Source organism: Cnephaeus nilssonii (assembly GCF_951640355.1).
Source record: "Cnephaeus nilssonii genome assembly, chromosome: 5".
Classification (NCBI taxonomy): Eukaryota; Metazoa; Chordata; class Mammalia; order Chiroptera; family Vespertilionidae; genus Cnephaeus; species Cnephaeus nilssonii.
The window spans coordinates 12,512,159-12,537,405 of record NC_137076.1 but is presented as its reverse complement, the minus strand read 5'-3'; the positions used below and the strand labels follow the sequence as shown (position 1 = coordinate 12,537,405).

The window sequence follows — 25,247 nt, the reverse complement described above, 5'->3', positions numbered from 1 at the left end:
GAGTTAGCTCCTTAACATAGAGTTTCTGGAAATCAGTGAGTGGTGAAACGTATTAGGTAATAAGTATCAGAGAAAAGGTTTTTTTTGAAGGTGGAATGTACAAGGGTGAATGTAGTAGACTTTTCCTCTTGCTAAAACACAGCTCTTGCGCTGAGTTTATTATCTCTGACCTCCACAGGTAATTGTGCCATTGAATAGAAATGAGAATAAGGGAACCAGGGAGGAAGAAGTGCGATTCATGTATTTGGGCATCCAACTCCCTTAGCAGTTAAATGGCAGTGAGCTCAGGTTTGGGATTTCTTGTGTGGGTGTTCCACTATTTAATAACAGAATTGGGTTCTAAGGTTTTAAAAAAAATCCATCTCCTGTTCGAGGGTAGCACATTTTTCATCATAATTTTGACATCTAGTAAAATAATTATTTTGTTCTTTGGGAATATTTTTAAAATGTCTTACAGCTGCTGTTGGTTGACTAAAATACATTCATCGTGGGAACCTTAATCAACTGATAGGGCTGAGCAGTCTGCTTCTGCTTTTGATGCATGATCACCATTAAGAAATAATCCACTTCCCCCAGTTAGCATGGGTCAGTGATTGAGTGTGGACTTATGAATCAGGAGGTCATAGTTCGATTCCCGGTCAGGGCACATGCCTGGATTGCGGACTCAGTCCCCAGTGGCGAAGGGGGTGGGGGGGGGGGCGGGCGGCGTGCAGGAGGCAGCTGGTCCATGGTTCTCTCTCATCATTAATGTTTCTATCTCCCTCTCCTTTCCTCTATGAAGTCAATAAAAATTTATTTTAAAAAAATCCACTTCAAATTTGTTATAAATCATGGCTTTCTCTGTTTTCCCCTTGTTTCTTCCTAAACATTGATGGTTTACTTTAGACAGAATTTCTAAACTTCTTTCTCAAAAATTTGTGTGTCAAAGGGAAAACCTCAAATATTATGCTTCACTGGGAAAAAGTAAAAGGAAACAAAATTTGTAAGTTTTTACCACCACCAATCCCCCCCCCCCCCCGCCCCCACACACTTTTTTCAGTGTTTTTGTGTTCTGATTCTGTGTGTGAGTTCCTTCAGCCTAGGTAACGATAAATACAGATTTTTCTCATCTACATCAATACTTACTTCTCTCGTGCATTTCCTGTCACAGATGATGAGCCCCTGCGTTCTGTTTGATGTCTCCAACCTGTGGTGCCTTAGAACCACCACATTTTCTAGTTCTGTTCCAGGTCTAAGTGCACAAGGAATTGATGTTGTAGACCAAGCATGTCAAACTCAAAGGCTAACACGGGCCAAATAAACAAGGTTTAGGTTTATGTGGGCCACAAAAGAACAAAAGTTTTAATTTTCATAGAAACAGGTTTATTTTGATAGATACATGCTGAACGTATTTTAGTCAACCAACAGCAGCTGTAAGACATTTTAAAAATAAATGAGTACCGTATTTTCCGGCGTATAAGACGACTGGGCGTATAGAAGATTTTCCTGGGTTAAAAAGTTGTCTTATATGCCGGAAAATACGGTAATCCTATATAATAAAAAGCTAATAAGCAAATTGTCCCCTTGACCAGGAGTTCAACCATGAAGCCGGGCTGGCCGGCCAACCATCCACAGCCCCATCCCCCTGGCCAGCCCCCTCCTCCCCCCCTATCGGCACGGCCTACTGGACCCCACCCGTGCACAAATTCGTGCACTGGGCCTCTAGTCGTTAACATAAAATAATAGAACATTTTAATAAAAATTAATATTTTTTCTTGAACATTAACTTACCGGACACTGAATAACTGCACAAATTAGTAAACGTAACGCAAATCAACCTATTTTTCTTGTTCTCCGAAAGTGAACTATTTTCTGTTGCGCACACCGAACAAGTCAGTCAAAGACTAATGACGTGGTAATCGGCTGCTAAAATATTTGCTGCTAGTATTAGTGGAGAGAAATGGTGCACCTGTGCATAAGGCGCATAAGGGAAATGAATGCAACACGATTATAGTAATCAGTCATTAGCGAACGTTCATTATTAATAATTATGTGTAACAGGGTATTGTAAAAATTAAGTTACAAAATTTTTATGAAACCATTTCTTACATACTGTTATATTGGCTGGGCCACAAAAATATTTGTTGTGGGCCACGAGTTTGACATGCTTGTTGTAGACCCAGAGTCTTACCTGAGAGGAAGATGCATTCCATTAACCAGACTCGGCCTTGCCGTGTAAACACAGATAGTTGTGCTGGACAGGACAGATTCACTTTCAGAGATTCACCTGAACAGCTCTGATTCGCTTTTAGCAGCTGTGCTGGAATCTTGTGAAATAACCATAAATGTTTTGAAAGGGAGGGGAGTTCTTAAGCTGAATTGAGAGGAACCCATTCATCCAAAATAGAAAGAAGCAAGGTCCATCCGCCATTAACCAAGGAACCCCATCTTCCTTCTGTTCCTCTTTGATACATTAGTATTATTTTCCCCCATTTAATTCTCTTTCCTGGTGGATGTTGGCCAAGCTGTAGGGGACAGACACAGGACTACATATTGGGAAGCTTGGTTTCTCATCCAGGCCTTGCCCTAACTGGCTTTTTGGTCTTGGGCAGGCCCCTCAAGGTCCTCAGTTGTCTGCTGGATTTTGCTCTTCTGTAAAAGTGATGTAAGGTCTGCCTTGTGTACTCCATAGAGTTTGAGGCATGAAAAGAGGTGATGCCTGCAAAATCATTGTACAGGCAGACCAAGGACTCTGCAGCGTGAGCACGTGACCCTTGCTGCTGCCCTTGCTGGAAACAGTAGCGGCTCTGGCGGTCCTCCCGCTGGGCAGCCTTGGCCCGAGTCCCTCTGATCTGACTTGGAGACTCTGAAGCTCCCTGGTGTACACTGCCCTTATCCAAGGCCACTTCCTCTCCATGTGTTATCGCCTTAGGCAGAATGACCTTGAGCACTCAGTAACCAGGCTGTTTCTCTCCATAGATAGGGAGCCTCTTTCGTTCAGGTTCAAGTGCAGGAGGCACAGGTCATTTCAGAAAGGAATGCAGGGTGCAGATTCGCAGCCGTTTCCCAGGCGCCTGGCCTGCACCGCTCAGCCTCAGTTGGATCCTGTTTACCACGTGTGCTTTTAGTGGTTGTTCAGGAAAGAAGGAAACTTTGTGCAGGAGGAGGTGGTGGCCTGTGAAATGGCAAGACTGTGGACACTGGTGTCAGACAGGCGGCCAGTTCTTAATTCTGGCTTGCTCCCTTGCTTGGTACGTGCTTTTATATTCACAAAAAGGAACAAACCCAGTAACGGTTTCCACAACAAACAAACCACAACAGAAAATGCAGGTTCTGAAGGCAGGGCTTTGGGTTCAGGCTCTGCCCACTGGCAGAGCCTATAGCCCGAGACGAGTCCTTTGACCTTCTAAGTTAATCTCCTCTCTTCAGGTGGTAATTACATACTGCACAGGCCTTGCAAATTTGCTGTAAGAATCCAATAGGATAGTCTGTGTAGAACTCCTGAGACAGTGCCTGACAGCTGTCTTTAAAATGGGGCAGCCCTGATTACCCCCTGACATCACTGTTTCACAAATGCGCTGATTAACGATGACCCGGGTTAGAACGGACGGCACTGTGAGATTTAGCCTTGAGGTCCGTTAAGGGGGGGCCCTCCAGCTTGGGGTTGAAGAGGTGGCTCCCTTCCAGCCCTATAGGGACCTGACTAGTTCAGGTGGGTGGCTTGAAGTACGCAATCCATTTTTCTCTGCTGCTTCTCGGGATTTTCCAGTTTTGCCAGCCCTGGAAAGGAGAGCCAGTGAGTGGAACTTGCCTTCTTTTCTTTCTTGCGGCACATTCCTGCTTCACGTGAGTTCCCCCCACTAAAAGGGCAGGCGCCCCTGCATTGACTTAGACACGATTGGATTGATGTAATACCTAAGTTTACCTTTTCAATAACAACCCAGTTATACTTTCTGAATATACACAACCCTGCATCCTACCTCATAACATTATACTTTCTCAACTAAAAATCAGGTCTCGAAAACTGACATGTTGGAGTTTACTTGGGGGGGGACATTGGGGCAAGAATTTTTGAAAGAGGGACTCCGGGAAATTGAGATGTTTTGGATGTCATAAACATGCTCTAAGACATCTCACCCTGAGACTTAGCTCAGTGCTGTTCCCATCTTCAGTTGGAGAAATGGTTTGTTGAGTTGTGGTCAGCCAGGCCATTTTGTCCATATAAGGTTTGGAGAGGAATCTAATCCCATCTCCTTAAGGGGTGGGGAACATCTGGCCCGAGGGCCATATTAGGCCCACAAATCATTTGATCTGGCCCTACCAAGGCATTAGGGGTGAGTAAATTAAATGTTTGACCATGCCTGGCCTGTGGAGCTCAGTGGTTGAGAGTCAACCCATGAACCAGGAGATTACGGTTCGATTCCTAGTCAGGGCGCACATAGCCAGGTTGCGGGGTTGATCCCCAGTGTGGGGCATGCAGTAGGCAGCCCATCAGTGCTTCTCTGTCATCATTGATGTTTCTCTCTCTCTCTCTCTTTCTCTCCTTTTCCCTTCCTCTCTGTTAAAAAAAAAAATGTTTGACTAAATATAGCAGGCTAATTTTTAAGTTGATAATTTTGTATGGCTCATGAAAGATGTTATAAATATCCACATGGCCCTTGGCAGAAAAAAGGTTCCCCATCCCTGCCTTAAGGCAAAAAAATATAAGAGCCCGGGGTAGGATGTGGTTAATATATATTTTGAATTCAGTGAATTTTAACTACTAAAATGAAGTTCATACTAAGGACTGATCTCCTTTCATTTAAAATGTGCCAGCAAAATAATTTGAGAAAGAGCTATCATATGACCCAGCAATCCCTCTCCTGGGTATATACCCGAAAACCTCAAAATCATGTATTCACCAAGTATATGCACCCGTGTGTTCATTGCAGCATTATTCACAGTGGCCGAGATATGGGAACAACCAAAGTGTCCCGCGATAGAGGGCTGGATAAAGAAGATGTGGTCCATATACACAATGGAGTACTACTCAGCCATAAGAAAGGATGAAATAGCGCCGTTTGCAACAACATGGTTGGACCTTGAGAACATTATGCTAAGTGAAATAAGTCAGTCAGAAAAAGCTAAGAACCATATGACTTCACTCATATGTGGGATATAAAACCGAAACTCGTGAACACAAACAGCAGTGTGGTGGTTGCCATAGGGAAGGAGGTTGGGGTGAAGGGGGTCCTGATAATATGATGACGGGAGAAGATTTGACTTTGGGTGGTGGGCACATAGTGTAATATACAGAACTTGTAACATAGAAACCCACACCTGAAACCTGTATGTACATGTTGACCAGTGTCGCCCCAATAAATTTAATTTTAAAATGTGCCAGCAAAATAAAGCCTTGTGCAAGTCTCTAGTTCTCTAAAATCCTGGAGTAGAACAAGTGCCCATAACTGAGGTGGGGAGGGGGGCTGGGGGGCGAAGGGAACTTGCCCCATACAATGAATCGCCCTTTCTTCTCATCATTGCATATCCCGGCAGATTAAAGCTACTCAAGTCTAATCTTTTTTAACTGGTGCTGGGTACTGGCTTCTGGAACATAGGCTCTGAAGTGTAATTAAGCTGGTCTCAGTTTGAAACCAGCGTCTGATGGCTTATTACCAAGGACAGAAATTCCCGTTCCGACTTCTTCCTGTTGTCAGGGCATTTCATCTGTGAGTTGCAAGCTCCGCATCAGGCTAGCCCTCAGAGAGGCAAGGGCAGGGACCGGGACAGGGCAGGGACAGAGTTTTGGGTGTTTTTCTAGTTGTGGTTTTTCTCCGACTTTGGTGCCTGGCTTTCAGGATTTCTTGTACTACTTCCAGAGGCAAAACTTGTCCTTGCCTGGAATCTTTTCTTTAAAAGTCAAGCCGTGCCCTGGCCAGCATGCTCAGGGGGTAGAGCATTGGCCCAAGAACCAAAGGGTTTTGGGTTCGATTCCAGTCAAGGGCACGTACCTGGATTGCAGGTTCCCTAGCCCAGCTTGGGGCACGTGAGGGAGGCAACCAACTGATGTGGCTCTCTTTCGCATTGATGTTTCTCTCTCTCCTTCTTCTCTCCTCTTCCCCCCTCCCTCCCACTCTCTCTAAAATCAATGCAAAAAATATCCTCCCGTGAGGATTAACAAAGAAACAACAACCTAAAAATCAAGCCTTTGGCCCTAACTGGTTTGGCTCAGTGGATAGAGCGTCGGCCTGTGGACTGAAGGGTCCCAGGTTCGATTCCGATCAAGGGCATGTACCTTGGTTTCAGGCACATCCCCAGTAGGGGGTATGCAGGAGGCAGCTGATTGATGTTTCTCTCTCATCGATATTTCTAACTCTCTATCCCTCTCCCTTCCTCTCTGTAAAAATCAATAAAATATATATTTTTTTAAAAAAATCAAGCCTTTGCTAGTCAGCCAAAGCCTTTTGCTGAGAGAGGAAGGCACTAGAATGGCCAGCAAGAGTGTGACTGGGGCGTGTGGGTTCCCTGCCTCCCAGAGGAAGAGTCATTGCAGCCCAGGACACAGGAGCAAGACGCCGGGGGGACCCCAGGAGTGCAGGTCCTCAGGGGAGACGTGAGGTGAATTGCAGAGCGCTCTGTGCAGGTGAAATGGGATGGAGAGCCACCGAGTGTGTGAGGGCATCAGCAGGCATCCCATCGGCGGAGTACATGAGTTTAATGTCTCCATCTTGGACTTGAAGGCACGGCTCCTAGGGAAGGAAGGGATCTTCTTGCCAGTCCCTTTGTTTTACAGGTGGGTGTGTCAGAGAATAATCTGCCCAAAGTCACTTAGGAAGTTCATGGTAAAATTAGAGGTAGAAATCAGGTCCCCATACATTCAGTTAAATACTTTGCCTCTACACCCTAAAATCCCATGGAACAGGGAAGGTTGGTGATTCTTCTGCACAGGGCGACGGGGAGGAACAGAGAACCGCCTTTGGACCGTGGTCTGCATTGGTTAGGAAAGGGAAGCATGCAACCCAGGTTTCTGACCCCAGTGAGGCGGCGCTGTTGTCTCAGTGACCCCCGAATTCCTAAAATCCTCAGTGCTTGCCCTCTGTATTCTACTGCCATCATTGAAGGCAAAGTGGCTTTCTCTCGTGAATTTATTTCATCACTACAAAGTACTTTTTGTACCAGGCATGCACATTTTAATAACTATACATAACAGTTAAAAATAAATACATTTGCAGTCCCATGGCTGATACTTACGTAATATGGTTCTCTAAAGAACGCTTGCTGTTAAATAGCCTATCGAATCATTCTATCGTTTTGAATATGCCTCCAAATTTAAGAGAAGCTCCAGTTTCCCTATTTACAGCAATTTAACAAAAATAGTGAATTATCATTAACTTCTAACCATATATGTAATGTGCATTTTCATGTCACAATTTTTTTCCTTTTACATTAAAATAATTTTGAAGGTCTTCTTTAAAAAAATAATTATGGTATGGGTGTCCAATAAACTCTGTACATAGTCAACAACATTTCTTACAGTTCATAGGAATATTATCATTAATGATCAATATATGATCATTGACAAACATCAAATTTTGCAAAATTAGATTTAGGTATATATTTACCCTATAAAATAATAACTTTTTAAAAAAATTATTTTATTTTCCCCCATTCATCCCCTTATACCCACATCCACCTCCATACCTCCACCCACCCCCACCGCACGACATAAAGATGATAGGTAGGCATCCAGAATCAAAATGTAAAAATAAGACCTCAGAGATCTGTTGGTGGAAAAGAGGGTAACACTTGAAGCAAATGCAGGAATAGCTTACTGTCTGGTAGGAAGAAAAGATATAGGTATCTCCATTTGGTAGAGGTGACCCTCACATTGAAACCGGAGTGGCGTTTACGTTTGAGTTGTCCAAATTTGTTTTTGAGTCCCTCCTCTGTCCCAGGATTGTGCTGACTTTTGCAGAGAGGATCGAAGAAATTATTAAACAAATGTCCTGCCCTCCTAATTTTGTGACAGTGGCTGCTAGGGAAAGAAAGGCGGAGACGAGAGAGGGCTAGAGGTACTAGGGAAGGTACTGTGCCGGGCAGCTTGGGCTGTGCAAGATTAGAAAAGGGGGCGGGAGGGAGGGCAAGACTGGAAAGCACATGGAGACGCACGGGTCCTTGTCTCATGGCTTTGTGGGGGCACCTGATTTTCTCCTCACCTGTCCTCATACGCTGCCCCAGGAATCCATAAAGTGTCAGGGGCCAGCTATGGCCCAGAACAGCCTCCTTGAACAGTCTGAGGAGTGTGGCAACAAAATCCATTTCCTTAACGTAGAGGGGGAGATTGCTTCCTTTGGTGTGCTCCAGCCTGCTTGATCAGAATGAATTTGGCAGAGTGAGTCAGAGAAGAATGGCTGTGTTCATCCTTCTTTGGGGGAGAACTTGGCAAGCAAGGCTGACGTGGACAGGCAGTAATTAAGTTGCGTGGATAACGTCTAGTGTAATTGAGACCGAGACTTGTGAGTGTGTTCGCAAAGCGCTGTCTCTCCCAGGGGCTCCCCTGGGACTTCGAGTCCTTTCTCGACCACCTTATGGGACCTAACAGCTTAATTAAAATGAGAAAACATTTCAAAAATCCTAGCCGGGAGCAGACAAATGGATTGCAAATAAGAAAAGAAAAGATCTCCTTTTTGCCCAGCAGCTTTGGAAGCAAATTTTATTTAGCTTCATTTCTCCCTCCGTTTTCCAGTTTGAAGGACGAGATGGAAACATTTTTTATAGAATTTCCTGAAAAAACAAAACACAAAACAAAACAGATTTTACCTTTGCTCATTAAAAATGGGAATTCAAAGTCTCATTTTTATGCTTTCAAAAGACTGCCTGATGAGAAAGGCAATTCAGAAAATGCCAAGAGCCTAAAGTGTAGTGAGTATCAACATTTTAAGCAGTCTTCGCAGCCTGTGTTTTTCAGATCAGCGGAGTTAATAGAGCAGATTGCAGGCACCGATAAACGTCTTGTCTCTCCCTCGCGTTCTTACAGAACTTTGACCTTCTTTTCGGGCCTTTCTCACACTCTGCTAATCTCACTGCTGCCTCCCACTGTCCCCACTTCTAGGCGGAGGCCTCCTCCCTCACGTTTACTCTTTGTTTAGGAGTATGGTGGATGTTTGCAGCACTGATTCCAGTCGATACCTTGTGTAGTAGCTGTCCCTGGGATTACTGTGGAAGGACATCACCCAGAACAGAACGTGCTGTACAGCTGGCAGCAACTACTGCATGTGTGTGCGTGCGTGTGTGTGTGTGTGTGTGTATGTGTGTGTATTGCATTTTTAAAATATATATTTTTTATGATTTCAGAGAGAAAGGGAGAGGGAGAGAGAGATAGAAACATCAATAATGAGCCCTAGCCAGTTTGGCTCAGTGGATAGAGCATCGGCCTGTGGACCAAAGGGTCCCAGGTTCGATTCCGATCAAGGGCACTTACCTTGGTTTCAGGCTCCTCCCTGGCCTGGGCCCTGGTCAGGACGCTTGCAGGAGGCAACCCTTCTCACTTCTCTCTGTCTTTCCCTCTATCTTCCACTCTCTCTCAAAAATCAATGGAAAAATATTAGATGAGGATTAAAAAAGAAGGATTAGAAAAGAACATCAGTAATGACAGAGAATCATTGATTGGCTGCCTCCTTGCACACCCCCACTGGAGCTGGAGCCTGCAACCTGGTCATGTGCCCTGACCTGGAATCAGTCAACCACTGAGCCACACAGACAGGCTGGCATTGTTTTTATAGCAGATAATACTTTCTATAATTTTAGAAGTGTATGGTTATATAAACATATCATGACTTCTCACCTACAAATAAAAAAGAAGTGGTATTACAGTATGCATGGGGTAGGTCGGACTGTACAGGTTTTTATTTAAAAGACATATTTCAGAAGTGACACACAGCCGTTTTTCCTGACCCACCCCTCTATAGTGGCCCCTTTCTCCATGTTCACCCTATCATATCTTTATTTTCCTTCTTGCACCTTTTTCAGTTTACTTTATTGGGGTGACATTGGTTAATGACATTATATACGTTTCAGGTATACAATTCTGTAATACATCATCTGTAGATTGCATTGTGTGTTTTCCACCCAAAGTCTAATCTTCTTCCGTCACCATGTATGTGACCCCTTTACCGGCTTTATCCTTCCTCATCTCACTTCCCCTCTGGTCACCATCGTTCTGTTGTCGTGTCTATGAATTTATTCTTCTGTTGCTTTCTGTTTCATGTACCACACATGAGTGAAATTGTATGGTTCTTGTCCTATTTCTTATTTCACTTAGCATGATGCTTCTTGTACTATTCATAGTCTGAAATTAACTTTTGTATGTATGCATATATAAATATTATATATACATTACATATGTAAGTAGTATATATATAAATGTACATAGTTTACTTATTTATTGTTGTCTTTTGTCCTCTAGAATGTGGCTGGAATTATATTTCCAGCACATAGTAGATGCTCTTGACCTTTAAAAAATATAATGAATCAACCAGTCATTTAGATAGGACCAAGTTTATGGCTCGACATAAAGTATTTGACTCTTAAAATGATTGGAGTACAAATGATTAGTTGGTTGTAAGTTAATTTTGTTCGGTTACAGGCAGTTCTGACTGAAGCCCAGGATAATGGTTTCTTTTTTTCTACATCTCACAATTTCCTGGATGGTCTACCAGCTTTATGGGGATTTTAAAATAACATTTTACCTTCTGGAAGTACAGTTCGTTCTCCATCCATAATTCCCTCACGCTGTACCCTTTATAGAGCGCCCGCTCTGTGCCAGCTCCTAGGGATGCAAAAATGGGCACGCTCCTTGCCCTGTAGGCACTTCCATGGAAGCGGAGAGCAAGCCAAGCCGGCCAAGGCGGGGGTTCTGATGCTGTGACAGGACTTCATTCCAGGAGCTGGGAGAGGGACAGTGAACTCAGAGTTAGGGTTTCGAGGAAGAGACTTCTGACTTCTAAATTGAGGCCGAAGAAGTAAGAATTAGCAGTTGGTGGAGGGTGTAGTGTGTGAGTGAGTAGGGATGAGCAGGCAGTAAGTGCAGGGGAGAGGAGAAAATGGGTCCAAGTAGAAGAAGTATCATTATAGGGTCTGGAGCGCTCAGGAGAAATGGACGCGGCTCTGCATGGAAGGAGCGTAGATTTTTGAGGTAGAGATTGGTGTAAAATGCAGCTGGAAATGGGGGCAGGAGCCAAGATGGGCAGGGATTTCCTGTGTGACCTATGTCGCGTGGACAGTGGAAACCCCTGGAGGGTTTCAAACAGAGGAGCCACATGTTCAGAATCTTAGGGTGCATGGATGACTGGATATACTTCTGAGTTAGGACCAACCGTTGACCTTACAGTTGCTCATCCGTTCCTAAAGTTCTACTGGGAAGGGAGTGGGAATGGTCAGGGCAAGGCCATCCCCTCACAGTGCACGGCTTACTGTATGGCACCGTTACTTGGTTAAATAGCACCTTATAAAGAATCTAGTCAAACGGTCAAAAGGCATTTCCATCCTTTATCACACCTTTTTTTTTTTTTTTTTGTGGGGGTCCCTTTCTCCACCTCGTTTCCCCGTCCTAGAACAACAAGGTCAGTCTGTTCCGCCGGCTGCAGCAGATGACATACAGCCTGATCGAGTGGCGGTCCCAAATCCTGTCTGGAACACTCCCCAAGGACGAACTGGCGGAGCTCAAGAAGAAGGTCACAGCCAAAATCGACCATGGGAACAGGTAAGCCAGGGCTGACTTCCCTGACAACTTGGACAGAGGTGGCCACATTCATGCTAAGCACACAGCTCACCCCGAGCTTTTGACCTGGGAGTTGCCCAAGAGTAATGCTTACTGCTCTCTTTTTGCCTTGGAAAACATCTAATTTTGTTGAAAAGAAAATTGGCAGGTGCCCGTCATGGACCAGACCCTGGGCTGGATCTCTGATCTCGGGGAGATGATGGAGAGGTGGAGAAGGGGGCTCGGATTTTAGCGACAGACTGAACGGGGCTGAAGGCAATGTTTTTGGATTGTCTCTGTTTATATTTTAACATTGGATTTTACGTCACTGTCAGACTCAATCTCTCTCCATCTTCCCCTAACCGGAAGTGAACGAAAACCAGATTTGCCAGTTTTTAGCACGTTTTGCCAGTTAAAGCATGTTTTTAGTCTGTTGATTGTACCTCCAATAACTTCTAAAGAGTTTAATCACTTCCTTACTTATCTGATTAGCTCAGGCAGATATGTAGGTTCTAGTACAGCCTTTTAGAAAATGAGAAATTCAGTCAATTCATCAATATATATGATGACCTAGGGCAGTGGTCGGCAAACTCAATAGTCAACAGAGCCAAATATCAACAGTGCAATGATTGAAATTTCTTTTGAGAGCCAAATTTTTTAAACTTAAACTTCTTCTAATGCCACTTCTTCAAAATAGACTTGCCCAGGCCGTGATATTTTGTTGAAGAGCCACACTCAAGGGGCCAAAGAGCCGCATGTGGCTCACGAGCCGCAGTTTGCCGACCACGGACCTAGGGTTTATCCCTCTGACCGGCTCTTTTTAAATAACTGGGTTGGTTCCTCATTTTGTTTTTATTGATGATTGATTTGATATTTAGCCTCATTTTTTAAATGTGTTCAACTCGTTAAATGTGTTCAATTTTTTTGCCTTACTTTTTCAACTTCATGACTCTGGGAAATGCTTCGAAGACCTGTTAAAATTGTCCGAGTCATTTAAATGTTGTAGATTTTGACAGCTGAATTCAGACCTGGCTAGACTGAACATAGCATACAAGATTTAGACTCAGCCATTATTTATGAAATCCCTCCCATGTACACTCCCCATGTATTACCTGGTTGTAGCTGCTATTCCAATTTTATGGTTAAAGAAACAGACCAAGTAAGTTCAAGTGATTTGCTTCCAAGTCGTAAAGATATAAGTGGGAAAGCTTAAGTTGAACCCAAGAATTTTATATTTTATGTCTAACGCTCCTTTCTTAGGGTTAAGCATTAACAGTTCCCACCCTTGTCCCTTGTCTGTCCACAGGACTATAACCACCGGGGTTGCTTTGCCAGTCATGTAGTGCCAGGGGACTTAAAAATCAGCAAAGGTGACATAAGGCAGCTGCCCCCTTGCACATATGCTGCCTCTGTAATTTTGGGCATTGGCCTGAGAGACCCTGATCTCTGGCATAGATGCCAACCTCCCACCAACAGCAGAACAGGCCTGCCTTCCCATTCCAGCGCTTGGAAGCAGCTCAAGTAATGAAGCTGCTCCATCAATGCAGCGGTGATCCAGTCTCTGAGCAGCCATCGAGGCCCCTTGCTTATGAGTCTGGGTGGCCTGTGGGTCTGGCTGCCATGGAAAGGAACCTGCCAGATGAAATCAGTTGATGGAGATGCTATAAAACACGGAGGAGGAAAATTAGGCATTTCTGCTTTCTTCCCAAAGATTTGGCACATTTCACTGTTATCCCTGCGTTTTTCTTGCTGTTTGGACACTCCTAGTCCCAAATTGCCCGTGCCTGGAATGTACATTGGGCATTCAGATAGCAGTATCCTGTTTCCACCACAGTCCCCACTTCTTGGAACTAAGTACAGTTTCTTCCACTTCTGTGTGCACATTGGACATGAGAGCCTTCCTGGGACTGTGCCATGCACAGGCCATATAGCTCCGTCTCTTCCTGTGCATTACTCAGAATTACATCTTAACTCGGTCAGGTGTTTCCTTGTGCCAGTTGCCACAATAAAAGCTAAAGTTTATTGCGTGTACACTATACACGAGATACTGTTTCGTGCTTTACATGCATTATCTCATTAAATTCTCCCAAGAACCCTGAAGGGTGGGGAGTATTTATAGGAAATCAGAGCTTTGCAAAATTACCTAAATTACCCAGAGCCACCTTGCTAGCAAGTATGAGAGCCAAGATTCAAATCCTGGTCTGATTGAAACCAGGGCCCATGCTCTGCAATGGGTTAGGAGATACCAGTAGCCAGGCCTTACTTCATTGATCTCCTTTAAGACAGTCTGGAATTAGCACTGTCCCCCCAAGCCTGCCCCTTGAAGGGTAGCAGGGCAAGCCCCCACTACTTATGCAGTGGCCTTTCGTGATTCCTATGTTAAACAGCAGAAGACTCAGGGAGGAAGCACTGGTCAGAGGAATTTGGTCAGAATCAGTGCCAATCTTGCCTTTGCTGGTGAGGTTCTATGGAACAAATTATTTTGCATATTGTTATATCTATATATATATAAAAGTTTGGTTAATCTATATATATAAAAGCCAAGTGACCAGAATGACCAGAACATCTGGTCGCTATGATGCACACTGCGGCCGGCCAACTGGCCCGATCTGGGGCAGGGCAGCCAGCCAACCTCCCGCTGCTCCTATCCCCGGATGGCCTGGCCCCTGATCGCGCCCCCCGCCCCCAACCCCGATCAGGGGCAGAGCCGCCTGGCCAACCTCCTGCAGCCTCTCCCCTAAGCTGGCCCAGCCCCATTGGGGCAGGCTGGCTGGACCCCGCCCGTGCATGAATTCATGCACTGGGCCTCTAGTATTATCATAACTTTTTTTAACATTGTGATATGGAATGTAGACAGGAATTGAAAGGAGACAAGCCAATGAGCTGTTTTTGACTTGTCCAGCATCCACACTTCCTCACCATGACTCCCCTGGCTCTCTCACGGGGGCTCTTCAGGAAGGAGTCTGTTTCTGTTGAGGGCCAGCTGACCACTCCTTTCTTCCTAGAATGCTTGGGTTAGATCTGGTCGTGCGAGATGACAACGGAAACATCTTGGACCCAGATGAAACCAGCACGATTGCCCTCTTCAAGGTCCATGAAATGGCCTCAAAAAGGATTGAGGAAAGGATTCAAGAAGAAAAGGTAATCTTCCTCAAATATGCCGGTTTTGGCCACCGAGGTTCCATTTTTGCTTTTGCTTTTAATGAGAGAAAGGGAGTTGTTGACCACAAGGTAGAAATGTTGTTCAGAAAACCAGTCATGCTCTCATTTTAAAAGCAAAATGTAACAGAAAGAATGGCGCAGCTATAGGTATGTTCTGATAAGGAAAGATTGCAAAGCTATATGTTAAGTAAAAAAGAGCAAGATGCAAAACTGTGTATGAAATACTATTATTTGTGTTTCAAAAAGGAATATGCAGCCCTGGCCGGTGTGGCTCCCTGGGTTGGACCATTGTCCCATGCACGGAAAGGTGGAAGGTTTGATTCCCAGTCAGGGCACATTCCCAGGTTGCAGGTTCTATCCCCAGTTGGGGCACTTGCAGGAGGCAACTGATTGATATTTCACTCTTGCATCAATATTTCTCCCTCTCCCTTCCTTCTCTCTAAAATCATTTTTTTAAAAATTACATACATCTGTGCTTGCTTATGTGTTGACTAACTCTGGAATAATAGACAAGAAATTGGTAATTAATGGGTACCTCTGGGAAAAAGAGCTGGGTGGAGGGGAGCCTTTTTACCGTGTAACTTTCTATATTTAGTTTATGTATTACAATTTCCAAAATAAATTAAAGAATATTAAGAAATAAAGTGTTTGAAAGATTTTGAAAGTAATAATTGGACATTAAGTAAAAATTAGAAAGGTACAGAAAAAGAGAAATATTATTCACTTGTCTTATGACTGCCTAACCATATTGATATTTAGGTATACGGTCTTGCAGTCTTTCTGTTATAATAAGTAGAAGTTTCTGTTTTTCTTTTATTTTCTTAGTTTATAGGTTTTATTTCTTTAGCACAGTGGTGATAATAGGTAATTGTGTTTCTGGACTTAATGACTAATTGTGCCTGAGGGTGAAGCTTCCCAGTGGAATCTCTCATTTGCAGTGAGAATTATTCCCCAAAAGAAGGATAATGAATCGTGATTTTTATGCTTTTGAGGTTCATCCAGAAGTGATTGTGAGAGATGAGAACTTCTTGAAGCTACTAAAATCATGAATGATCACCTTTTGGCAACTATTCTATTACTTGGGTTCAAGGCTCTGAACAGGACAGTCATGATTATGTGAATAATGATTATATTTTGCTCACTTTATTACTTGTCCACTTTCATGTAGTTTCTCCTCTTGGGTGGTAATTATATTTGTCCTCCTTTTAAAAAACATTTTTATTGATTTCAGAGAGGAAGGGAGAGGGAGAGAGAAACATCAGTGATGAGAGAGAATCATTGACTGGCTGCTTCCGCACGCCCCCTACTGGGGATCAAGCCCACAACCTGGGCATGTGCCCTTGACTAGAATCGAACCTGGAACCTTTCAGTCCGCAGGCTGACGCTCTATCCACTGAGCAAAACCAGCTAGGGCTTGTTTCCCTTTTTTAAAAAATATGGTTTCATTGATTTTTAGAGAGAGATGAAGGAAGAAAGATAGAAACATCAATGAGAGAGAAACATCATTGATCGGCTGCCTCCTGCACGATCCCCTTGAGGATTGAGCCGCAACCCCGGCATGTGCCCTGATGGGGAATCGAGTTGGTGACTTCTTGGTTCATGGGCCAACCACTGAGCCATACAGGACGGGCTACTTGCCCCCCATTTGCCATTATTTTTTTAAAATACATTTTTTATTGATGTCAGAGAGGAAGGGAGGGAGGGAGAGATAGCTACATCAAAGATGAGAGAGAATCATTGATCAGCTGCCTCCTGCACACCCCGGACCCAGGCATGTGCCCTGACTGGTAATTGGACAGAGACCTCTGGTTCATAGGTCAAAGCTCAACCACTGAGCCACGCCGGCCGGGCGCATTTGCCAATATTCCCCATTTGCTGAAAACAAGATGTTGTCTTCTCTTGTCCTCTGTGTTCAGACACTCCTGCAGAACCTGGACCTGCGGGGCCAGTCCAACTTCAATGCCTTCCACACCTACGGCCTCTATGTTAACTTCAAGAACTTCGTGTGCAACATCGGGGAAGATGCAGAGTTGTTCATGGCCCTCTATGACCCTGACCAGTCCACGTTCATCAGGTAATAGAGACCCAGCCATCTGCTGCCCACCTCACAGAAATGTCCCACCTTCACCCACCTTGCCTGAGGTTAGGTTTGAGAGGGGAAGACAAAAAAGAGTGGGAAGGATTTCTGGGCAGAAGAAAATAAAATCCTTTGGGCTAAAAGCCTTTTGTCTGGCTGTTGAAATAGTGCAATAACAGTTTGTGGACTCCCTGGGTCTTAGAAGTCACGTAAAACTCATCAGAACACAGAGACAGGAACAAAGAGCTCAAAAGGTAATAGGGAAGGTGTGAGGAAGGCTGAATCTGCAGAGCACAGAGGTGGATACATGTCATTATACATTTGCCCCAACTCATAGAATGTGCAACACCAAGAGTGAACCCTAATGTAAACTCTGGACTTTGGGTGATAATGAATGTGTCCATCCATGTAGGGTCATCGACTGTAACAAATGCACCACTCTGGTGGGGGACATGGATAGTGGGGAGGCTGTGCACGGGTAGGGCAGGGGGTATATGGGAAATTTGTACTTTCTGCTCAACTTTGCTGTGAACTTACAACGGCTCTAATACATAAAGTCTATACAAAATTTTTCATGACTATTGGGAATGATAATAGGCTTTGTTTGGCCCCACAGTGGCATTACTGCTGAGCAGCTAAGATGTGTTTTGAAGAAGATGGTTAAAAGTAATTACTGACAGATTGTTTATTTCTAAAATAGAAATTTTATTTGAGTGGTGTGATATGTTTTCCAGGGGAAGGATTTAGAGTGATTATTATAAAATGATAATCTTGATTCAGCAAAGCTGAAACATTTAGACAGAATTTGAGGTGGAAGAAAGGTCCCAGATGGAATCTGCTGTGTCTGTCCTCTTGAGCATTGCTTGTCCCCGTCCACACAGGGTGTGCCTTGTGGGGCTGGGCTGCAGGAGGCTCCATTCACACCTGCCTGGAATTTAACAGCTTTTCTGGGCCTTCCTTTTACCCTTCCAGTCTATACTGTGGGCAGCTCCAAGCCCAGTTAACCTCTCATTAAGAATCAGTTTTTCTCCTTCACCAGTGAGAACTACCTAATTCGTTGGGGCAGTAACGGGATGCCCAAGGAAATCGAGAAGCTTAATAACCTTCAGGCGGTTTTTACTGTAAGTCCTACCTTCTGTTGAATCATTTTCTTTTTTTTATTATATTAGTGGATGCACATGATAGGTATATGAAAAGTATGATACTTTGTAAAACACTGTGTAATAGGAAGCGAGAATTCTCGTGATCCGTTCTCAATGTGTTAAGTGTTTTGGGGGGATCGGGTGTTTCTGGGTTGGGGGAAGGTTGCCATTTAAAAAAAAAAAAAGGTGGATCAGGCAGAACTCTGGGTTGGAAGCTTTTGAGCAAGAACTTGAAGGGAGTGGGCAGTGCTCATCAGGGGGACGAGCATTTCCCCAGCATTTCAGAACCAGGTGACAGCTCAGGCAAAGATGGGACCCAGACTTTCTTGTTTGCATATATTTGAATGGCCTTTCCCTTTCCTCCTCCTCCTTTCAAGGTAAGAGAAGTGATGCTATATAGGCATCAAGACAAGGAAATTTATTGGGCTGTAGCTTGGGACCTGGTGACTCTATTTCACTTGGGCTTAGAACTTTCTCGGGATTCTCTCGCTTTGTTATGACTTCAGTACTTGAAATACCCTAGAGCTGCTGCCTCCTGCTCTAGAAAGACTGTGAAGGCAGGTTTTCCCAGCTCCCATTGGACCTAAAGGAGATCGCCCTTCCTTTCTCCCCTTTTTTTCCTTAAGCCACACCCATATTTTATCTCCACGCCCTCTCACCACTCTATGGCAAGAAAAGCAGAGTCTAAGGTAGAGCGACAAATGAAGTGATGGGAAGGAGCAGTGGTCCCAGTATGAGCTTGTCCATTCATCCATCCATTCATTTCTCATTATTATTCATTTCTTCTATTAACATCCCATCCCTAAGACAGGCATGGTTTAATGCCTATGTCTTCACTGACCCATCTGTATCTTCACCACCTGATAAAGGTAGATAAAAAAGCACTCAGAACTAACTCTTCCCAAAACCTGCCCCCAACACATAGAGTATGTCCTCATTTCTGAGATATGAAAGTTTTTTCCCTAAAATCAAAAGGCATTTATCAGTCACTGTGTACATTATAAAGAAAACACATTTCAAAAAGTCATTATTGGGCCCTGGCTGGTGTCGCTCAGTTGGTTGGAGTGTTGCCCTGCACACAGAAAGGCCTCGGGTTCTATTCCCCATCAGGACACATACCCAGGTTTCAGGTTCCATCTGCGGTTGAGGCAACCAATAGATGTTTCTCTCTTTCTCCCTCTCCCTTTCTCTCTCTAAAAATCAATGGAAACGTATCCTTGGGTGAAGATTTAAAAAAGCATTATTGAATCTTTGGTCCATCTTCTAATCAATTCTGCATAGCTGCAATTTATCTCCCTCCCCCATTCCTCCCACCAGCTAGGATCTTCTTGTATATACATTTCATGTCCAGCCTTTTCACTTAAAAGAGTGTAGTGATCATTTCCTGGGTCATAAAGCCTTCTTCAAAAACCTTATCAATGATTGCATATTACTAAATAATATGAATGTACTACAATTTATCTAACGAGTCTCCTGGAGCCATTATCTCTCTCTTAACAGAAGCCTTACAAAACTAAGTGTAGAAATTCAAGGTTGATATTATCATTGTTTTGTATTCCTATTCCTATGTTGGAGATTTAAGTAAATTACAGAGGATGGATTTGGAATGATGGTTTAAAAAGTAATTCTTGGTTCAGTAAAAAGAAAGGCCTTGGACAGCTGTTTCATGAAAAGAATTTGGGATGCAATTCAATTCTGTTTGGTGCTAAAGTGAATGAGATATGAGAGCTCATTCATGGGTTTCTCACCCATCCTTAAGAATACAAACCAGTGTAGCCCTGGCTGGTGGTTCAGTTGATTGGAGCCTCGTCCCATACACCAAAAAAAGGTTTTGAGTTCGATTTCTGGTCAGGACACATACCTAGGTTTCAGGTTCAATCCCAAATTAGGGCATGCATGGGAGGCAACCGATTAATGTTTTTCTCTCACATAGATGTTTCTCTCTCTCTTCCCCTTCCTGTCTCTCTAAAATGAATTTAAAAAAAAAATAACATCCTCCAGTGAAGATTAAAAAGAAAAAGAATACAAACAAGTGTAGAACATGAGCTACAAAGAAACAGATATTTCCTCTACACATCACTTATCAATCCACATACACCCAGGAGCTCTCAGTGATGCCTCCCAAAGCAGATGAACGGTTACAGAAAGCGCTGCATGTAAATGTCTGTGTTATAATTGCCTTGCAGGCTTGCTTGGAAGATGGAATGAAACCAGCATGTGTGGGTACCCAATAAAAGTCAGCACCACACACGTTTTAATCTCATTAGACACTGAAATGCATCCTGTACTCAGATACATCTTGGCAATATATGAAGTAGCCATGACAAGTGTCCTGATCTTTAAATACCTTGCTTAAACGGATGGACCAGGAACTTCAGATTAAATATGATCTGATTTATAAATTTGAAGTAGGAACTGGGGAATAAATGTTTTTCTGCTGTTGAATAGTCATTTTTTTCTGAAAAATAGTTTAATGGGCACATAGGGAGAAGAGAGCAGGCAGTTTGATCTTTCAGCATTGGTTAATATGCTCTGAATGGTGCTCTGTTGTAGAGTGAGACTAAAAAGAGGGGTGGGTGGGTGGGTAGGGGCTGGGAGGAGGGGAGGAAAGGAGGAGATAATAGAAGATACCTGTGATACTATCAATAATAAAAATATATTTTAAAAAATAACAAGAGGAACCAAGGTGACGGGTGACGCAGTGTGGCCCCTTTAACGCGCTCTCTGCTTCTGCAGGACCTCAGCAGCACAGACCTCATCCGGCCCCGCGTCAGCCTCGTGTGCCAGATTATCCGGGTGGGCCGCATGGAGCTGAAGGAGGGCAAAAAGCATACCTGTGGACTGCGAAGGCCCTTTGGAGTAGCAGGTATAGAGCGACCCAGAGACAAACGTAGGATGGTGCAGCCACTGTGAAAGCAGTGTGCGAGGTCCTCAAAAAACTAAACAGAGCCTGGCTGGTACGCCTCCGTGGTTGAGCGTCGACCCATGAGCCAGGAGGCCGAGGTTCAGTTCCCAGGCGGGCCACATGCCTGGGTTGTAGGCTTGATCCCCAGTAGGAGGCAAGCAGGAGGCAGCCAGTCAGTGATTCTCTCTCATCATTGGTGTTTCTATCCCTCTTTCCCTCTCCCTTCCTCTCTGAAATCAATGAAGACCTATTTTTTTTTAAAAAAATTAAACATAGAACTTCTAATCCAGCTATCCCTCTTAGGGTTGTATGCCCAAAAGAATTAAAATCAGGGTCTCATGGAAAGAATTGTACATCCCATGTTCACTGCAGCATGATTCACAATAGCCAAAAGGTGGGAGCAACCCAGGTACCCAGTGATAGATGGATGGGATAAACAAAATGTGGTGTGTCCATACAATGGACTATATTCAGCCTTAAAAGGAAGGACGGAAATTCTGACACCTGCTACAGCTTGGATGATCCATGAAGTTATTATACCAAGTGAAAACAAGCCAGTCACAAAAAGATAAATGATTCCACTATATGATTCCACTTACAAGAAGTATGCATAGAATGGTTGAATTCATAGACACAGAAAGTAGAATGGTAGTTGCCAGGGGCTGGAGGAGGCCAGGAACTGCCTGGGGAGTTAGTGTTTAATGGGGACAGAGTTTCAGCTGGGAGGATGACACATTGTGGAGGTGGGTGGTGGTGATGGCTGCACAACCAACCATCTGAATGGACTTCATCCACAGAACTGCCCACTTAAATTGGCCCTGGCCGGGGGTGGGGGGCTCAGGTGGTTGGAGCATTGTCCTGTGCCAGCGCAGTGTCCTGCACGCAGCAGGCCCTCTGTCCTGCCTCGGAATATCCTCCCTGCCTACGGCCACACGTTGATTACTGATGTTAGTCCAGTAAAATTGTCCCTGGGAAGTGCCTGTCTAGGAAATTTACTCTTCAAAGGCAACACTGTGTAACTGCGTTCAGAGAGGATCCATGGCTTAAATCAAACCCTACAACCTTCCAAGAGGCCCTTCCTTTCCTCTGTAGTTTGTTAAATGGAGAAAATATATTTTCAGTCTCCTGTTGAAATTTTGGTCACTAGGTAGTTTTGAAAGCCATCAGTGAAATGTCATAATTTTGCTCCTGGAACAAGGGCCCAGAAACCCCATGTTATCGGGGTTGTGCGGGTAATGAGGCGGCCTCTATATCCTGAGGGACGGTATGTCTTCATCCCCAGTCCAGCCCTGCCCTCCAGCTGCTGCTCAAGGGCTGGCGGTCTGTGACCAGAGGGCACAGCATCACCTCCTGATAGAGAATTTAAGTGAAATCCCAGAAAAGGCAAGAGGCTGGCCCAGGGCTGGTCAGCCATCTACATGACCTAAGGAGTTAAGGCATAGTAGAGGTCATTGTCATTCAGAGTGAGCCAAAGTACTGGGAGAACATCAAGCAGGAATGTTTGGTTGTTTTTCTGTATCAGGGTGTGTGTGTGGGGGGGGGGGACGGGACTTCAGGGCATGGGTTGTAATGGGAAAGGAGAGATTTCCTTGCTCTGACCCTTGATGCTGAGCATCAGCAGAGCTTAGGAGTAACTAGATGTGGCAAAGACAAATGAACTGCCTATTGTGGTTTTTTTGGGGGGGAGGTTGGGAGGGAGTGTCACATATAAGTGTCGCAGGTTTGGTGTGTTATTTGTACAGTTGTGCAGGGTTCCACTGAAGGCTGACAGCAGGGGGATGCCATGCCCTGCCGGATTTTAGCAGTTGGAGAATGGCCCATTTACTGCCATAAACAGCAGGGGATTGTTAGGTTCGGTGATTTGGCCCTGTAATCACTTTTGGCTCAGACCCTGGCTTGAACACTTAAAACTGCTGACCTAGGGCAAGTTCCTTACCTGGGCTGTGCTCAGTTTCTCATCGCTTAAAGTGGAGCTCACAATGTCTATATGTGAGATGATATATATGCGAGAGGCTTAGGGCAGTACTGTATTGATTGCGCTTCTTGCCCATGGAAAAGCAGGCCGCTCTGGGATCCTCCAGGCCTGGGACTGGCACTCTGGCTTCCCTTTGTTCAAGTGTGAATCAGGTGAGAAGATGGTCAATCAGGGACAGCCGGCCACTTCAAGTCCTGCGTTTCCCTCCCAGGCCTCCTATTCTGTTGTCACTTGTGCCAAAAATGTGTGTTCTCTGGGCCGTTGAATGCAGGCTCACTCAAAAGCCATCAGGGTGTCCCATTTCTCAAGAATTTAGCGACTGGGTCTTGTAGAACTTTGAAAAGGGACTAGTTTGCAGGGTTATCAGGAAATCTGAGCCCCTGCAGGGGGCAGCTCCTGTCCTTGCTCTTTGCTGGGCTGGCACACTGGGAATCCTTGTTGGCAAAGAAATCGATGTCTCTGATGTGGCATCTTCCTCCCCCAGGGTCCTAAGCTGCTGATACTCTTAGTTCTCCATAGGAACCCAGTGAGGCCTGAAGTAATTAGTGTCTTTCATTAAGCTTATCTTCTTCCTAGTGATGGATATCACCGACATCATACGTGGGAAGGTGGATGATGAAGAAAAGCAGCATTTTATTCCCTTCCAACAGTAAGTACTTGGGCGTTTGTCCCAGGCGACTTGGGACCCGGATTAGCACTTTGAATGGTGTTAACGCAGAACCAGGCGCAGGAACCATTTGCTTAGAGAAGGAAGGTTGTCAGAGAGGAGCTGGCAGAAGACTTCATTCGAAGTCCTTTACACTGGACTCCCAATTGCAGAGCGTAAACGGAACTTTGCTAAATCTACCGAAATGACTGAAGGAATATAAGGGACAAATCCGTGTCTGTATTACAAACCAGAGAATGGTGCCTTAAGTGTCAGAAATGCCAAAGATATCTGTGTGTGTCACCTGGAACAGGTGTCATGGAAGGCAAGGAATCAGGTAGGACAGTGCAGGCTTCTCAAACGGGCACACGCAGGCGAGCCACCTGGGACCTCGTTAGAATGCAGACTGTCTCAAGTTCATCTAACAAGCTCAAGTTCATCCAGGTGATGCTCATGCTGCTAGTCAGGGACCACACCTGGAGTAGCGAGGTTCAGGAGGTGTGAGAGTGAAGGCTCCCTACTCCGAGGTTCCTGCAAAGGGAGGGAACGCCAGCTGGGAGGACATGCAGCGGTTCCCTGAAGAGCTTTGCTAGAGTCGGCCTCCATACTGAGCTCAAGCCGGAGCCCATGTGGGCCACTGGGAAGCCACTGGGGAGCAAGTCTCAGTCCCTGCACCTCTGAGGAAGCACCTGTGTGAGTGCTAGGCCTGGCCCTTGCAGCCATGCTCTGCCTACCCCGTGCACAGGTGGTGGCTTAGGCGAGGTGGGGGCGTTGCTAGGACTGATTCCCAACAGCTTAGTTGTGTCAGTGACAGAAGGTGAATATTTAAGCTTGTAGCTGTCACAACAGATCGATATGACAAATTGAGAATTCTACAAACCAGCCAAAGGATATTTATATAATATATACTGTACTTTCCAGCATATAAGACGACTGGGTGTATAAGATTTTCCTGGGTTAAAAAGTTGTTTTATACACCGGAAAATACGGTATATTGGACTATATTTGTGGGATTAGATATAATGGATTAGATATATTGGACTACCGTATTTTCCGGCGTATAAGACGACTTTTTAACCCAGGAAAATCTTATACGCCCAGTCGTCTTATACGCCGGAAAATACGGTATTTTTGTTAGTAATAAGTAATATGAGATGAACATAATTTTATGAACAAGAATAGATCCAGAGACAAATGGCAGGGGAGGGGGTGGTTAGAGAGCAACCAAAGGACTTGTATGCACGCATATTAGCATAATCAATGGACACAGACACTGGGGCGGAGGGGGCTTGCCCGGGGTGGGAATGGCTTTGGGGGGGGGAGGTCAATCAGGAAAAAAGGAGACATATGTAAAACTTTAGACAATAAAAAAATAATAATATGATTATCTTATTTTAAAATTGTTTTTGGAATAATAATAATAAATCAGCAGAGAAAGACAAACTATGCAAAAAGTGAGAAAATTAGCTAGCCATTTAAGAAACATAAATTAGAACCTTGTCTCAAAACTTAAACCAGTGTAAATCCTGATGATGAAACATACATATAAGAGCCTAAATATTAAAATGTTGAGTTTTAGATAATAATGTTTTATGGGAGGCCTTTGAGTCAGACACCAAAGATT

At 44.4% G+C, this 25,247-nt stretch overlaps 1 protein-coding gene across 1 annotated transcript in view; it reads left to right on the top strand.

The window, feature by feature from the left end:
* The window catches only part of DOCK5 (dedicator of cytokinesis 5), a 208,417-nt gene that overhangs the window by 82,037 nt on the left and 101,133 nt on the right, over positions 1-25,247 (top strand). The window contains exons 6-11 of the mRNA XM_079772524.1: positions 11,571-11,719; positions 14,722-14,857; positions 16,795-16,952; positions 17,995-18,076; positions 20,834-20,963; positions 23,554-23,626. Of these exons, the coding sequence (XP_079628650.1) occupies positions 11,571-11,719; positions 14,722-14,857; positions 16,795-16,952; positions 17,995-18,076; positions 20,834-20,963; positions 23,554-23,626 (728 nt within the window). The remainder of the gene's footprint in view (positions 1-11,570; positions 11,720-14,721; positions 14,858-16,794; positions 16,953-17,994; positions 18,077-20,833; positions 20,964-23,553; positions 23,627-25,247) is intronic.